The 2,419-nt window shown below is 35.0% G+C and overlaps 1 protein-coding gene across 1 annotated transcript in view; it reads left to right on the top strand.

The window, feature by feature from the left end:
* LOC102678222 (ionotropic receptor 25a) overlaps window positions 1-1,863 on the top strand; it is a 5,523-nt gene extending 3,660 nt beyond the window's left edge. The window contains exons 3-5 of the mRNA XM_006621074.2: window positions 131-969; window positions 1,084-1,413; window positions 1,502-1,863. Of these exons, the coding sequence (XP_006621137.1) occupies window positions 131-969; window positions 1,084-1,413; window positions 1,502-1,844 (1,512 nt within the window). The 3' untranslated portion in view covers window positions 1,845-1,863. The remainder of the gene's footprint in view (window positions 1-130; window positions 970-1,083; window positions 1,414-1,501) is intronic.
* Window positions 1,864-2,419: the final 556 nt, after the last annotated feature.

The raw sequence follows: 2,419 nt of genomic DNA, 5'->3' as shown, positions 1-2,419 counted from the left end.
AAAAAAAAAAAAAAAAAAAAAAAAAGAAAGAAAGAAAAAAGAAACTCTCACGATACAAATTTTTACATATAAATATACATTAATCTCTCTCAATCAATCCAGTCTATCTAAACTGGTGTTTTATGTAAAGTTAACAAACAACGACGTAATGAACACCACAGCGGTGAAAAGCTATCGAGTGGTCACTGTAATTCATCCGCCATTTGTAATGTACAACGAGGAGAAGAACGAGTATTATGGTTTTTGCATCGATCTTCTCAACGAGATTAAGAAAACGGTAGGCTTTCAGTACGAAATACGAGAAACAGATGATAAGAAATATGGGAGTCTAAATTTAGACGGAAGTTGGAACGGAATGATGAGGGAATTGATCGAGAAACGAGCTGACATCGCGTTGGGTTCTCTCTGGGTCACAGCGGAGAGAGAAAGGGTGGTGGATTTCACAGTGCCTTACTACGATCTCGTCGGCCTCTCTATCATGATGCTGAAAACGAAGACCACCACCTCTTTATTTAAATTCCTCACGGTATTGGAGAACGAGGTCTGGTTCTGCATCTTGGCCGCCTATCTCTTCACCAGTGTCTTGTTGTGGATCTTCGATCGTTGGTCACCATATAGCTACCAGAATAATCGGGAGAAATACAAGAATGACGATGAAAAGAGGGAGTTCAACTTGAGGGAGTGTTTCTGGTTCTGCATGACTTCTTTGACCCCACAAGGCGGTGGAGAAGCTCCGAAAAATCTTTCCGGTCGACTGGTCGCCGCCACTTGGTGGTTGTTTGGTTTCATAATCATCGCCTCTTATACGGCAAATTTAGCGGCGTTTTTGACAGTATCCAGATTGGAAATTCCGATCGAAACGTTAGAGGATCTTAGCAAACAGTATAAGATTCAATATGCACCGGTCATAAATTCCTCGGCTTATATTTATTTCAAGAGAATGGCTAATATAGAGTGGAAATTCTACGAGTAAGTAAACGAAGAGGTTAGAATAATTTTCAAGATCGAAACCTTCGTTCGAAAAAAAAGAAGGTAAAGGGATAGCGAGATAACGATCATGTTATATCTTATCTACTATTTTAGAATTTGGAAGGAGATGAGCCTTAACGACAGTTTGTCAGACGTGGAGAGAGCCAATTTGGCAGTGTGGGATTATCCTGTCAGTGACAAGTATACAAAAATGTTGCAAGCCATGGAGGAGGCAGGATTTCCGGCCTCGACGGAAGAAGCACTTCGACGAGTTCGACGTCTCGATTCCAATAACGAATTTGCTTATATAGAAGATTCAACAACTATTAAGTATCTTACCATGACGAATTGTGATCTGATTCAAGTAGGAGAAGATTTTTCGAGGAAGCCTTACGCGATTGCTGTTCAACGAGGATCGCCTTTGAAAGATCAATTTAATAACGCGTAAGTTATTATCTCTATTCTTTTATATCTATTTTAAAGTAAAATTAATCGATTTTCTTTTTAATATCACTTTTCTTTTCTAACGCAGAATCTTGATATTATTAAACAAGAGGAAATTAGAAAAATTAAAAGATAAATGGTGGAAGAAAAATCCGAGCAAAAAAGATTGCGACGCAGAAAACAGTCAAAGTGACGGTATAAGTATTCATAATATCGGAGGAGTGTTTGTAGTCATATTTCTAGGTATCATTTTTGCTTGTTTCACTTTGGCATTTGAGTACTGGTATTATAGACACCGTACGAAGATCACGAAAATCGATCGAAACAATACGATGAAAAATAAAATCACACAAGTAAAACCACTCAGATTTAATTTACAACCGGCGCCTACGCATGCTTTTCAAAATGTTCAATTCAGACCAAGATTTTGAATGTGTTCGTGACAAAAAAGAAAATAAAATATTGACAAATAAATTATTCTATATTGTAGATATATTATACTTCGATTTTAATATTTATTGCTGTTTAATGTTGGATAAAAAAAAATATATATATATATAAAAACCAAGGAAAAAAATATTTTAAGAAACGAATATATCTTTTTTATTAAAAATATATCTGTATATCGGAATAAATAATATACAACTATAGCGTTTGCAATGCCTTTATTTGGTTACTCCCTTTGTGTACATTATTTTGCGCAGAGAATTCATGTTCGAATGTTCTTTCGTATTTTTTCTTTATACTTCCACTTTTTCCATATCGCAATTCATGTACCTCGCTTATCATTTTAAACTATCTTCTTCGCCACGTCTTAACATTATCATCACGTTTTTCTTTTTTTTTTTTTTTCTAATAACATTTTACTCGCTCTTTTTCATTCTCTTTAAAAGGCATTTATTTTTTTCTAATGATGTTCCTTTCATATTTTCGTCCGCTTAACTTCGCCAAGATAGGCGTAGTATTTTTTTCGTGTTATACGTTTCTTTTTTTTTTATATACATAT

The sequence above is a fragment of the Apis dorsata genome, unplaced genomic scaffold, assembly GCF_000469605.1.
Source record: "Apis dorsata unplaced genomic scaffold, Apis dorsata 1.3 scaffold_577, whole genome shotgun sequence".
Taxonomy (NCBI): domain Eukaryota; kingdom Metazoa; phylum Arthropoda; class Insecta; order Hymenoptera; family Apidae; genus Apis; species Apis dorsata.
The sequence above is the reverse complement of the archived record's forward strand: the minus strand, read 5'-3'. Positions and strand labels throughout refer to the sequence as shown.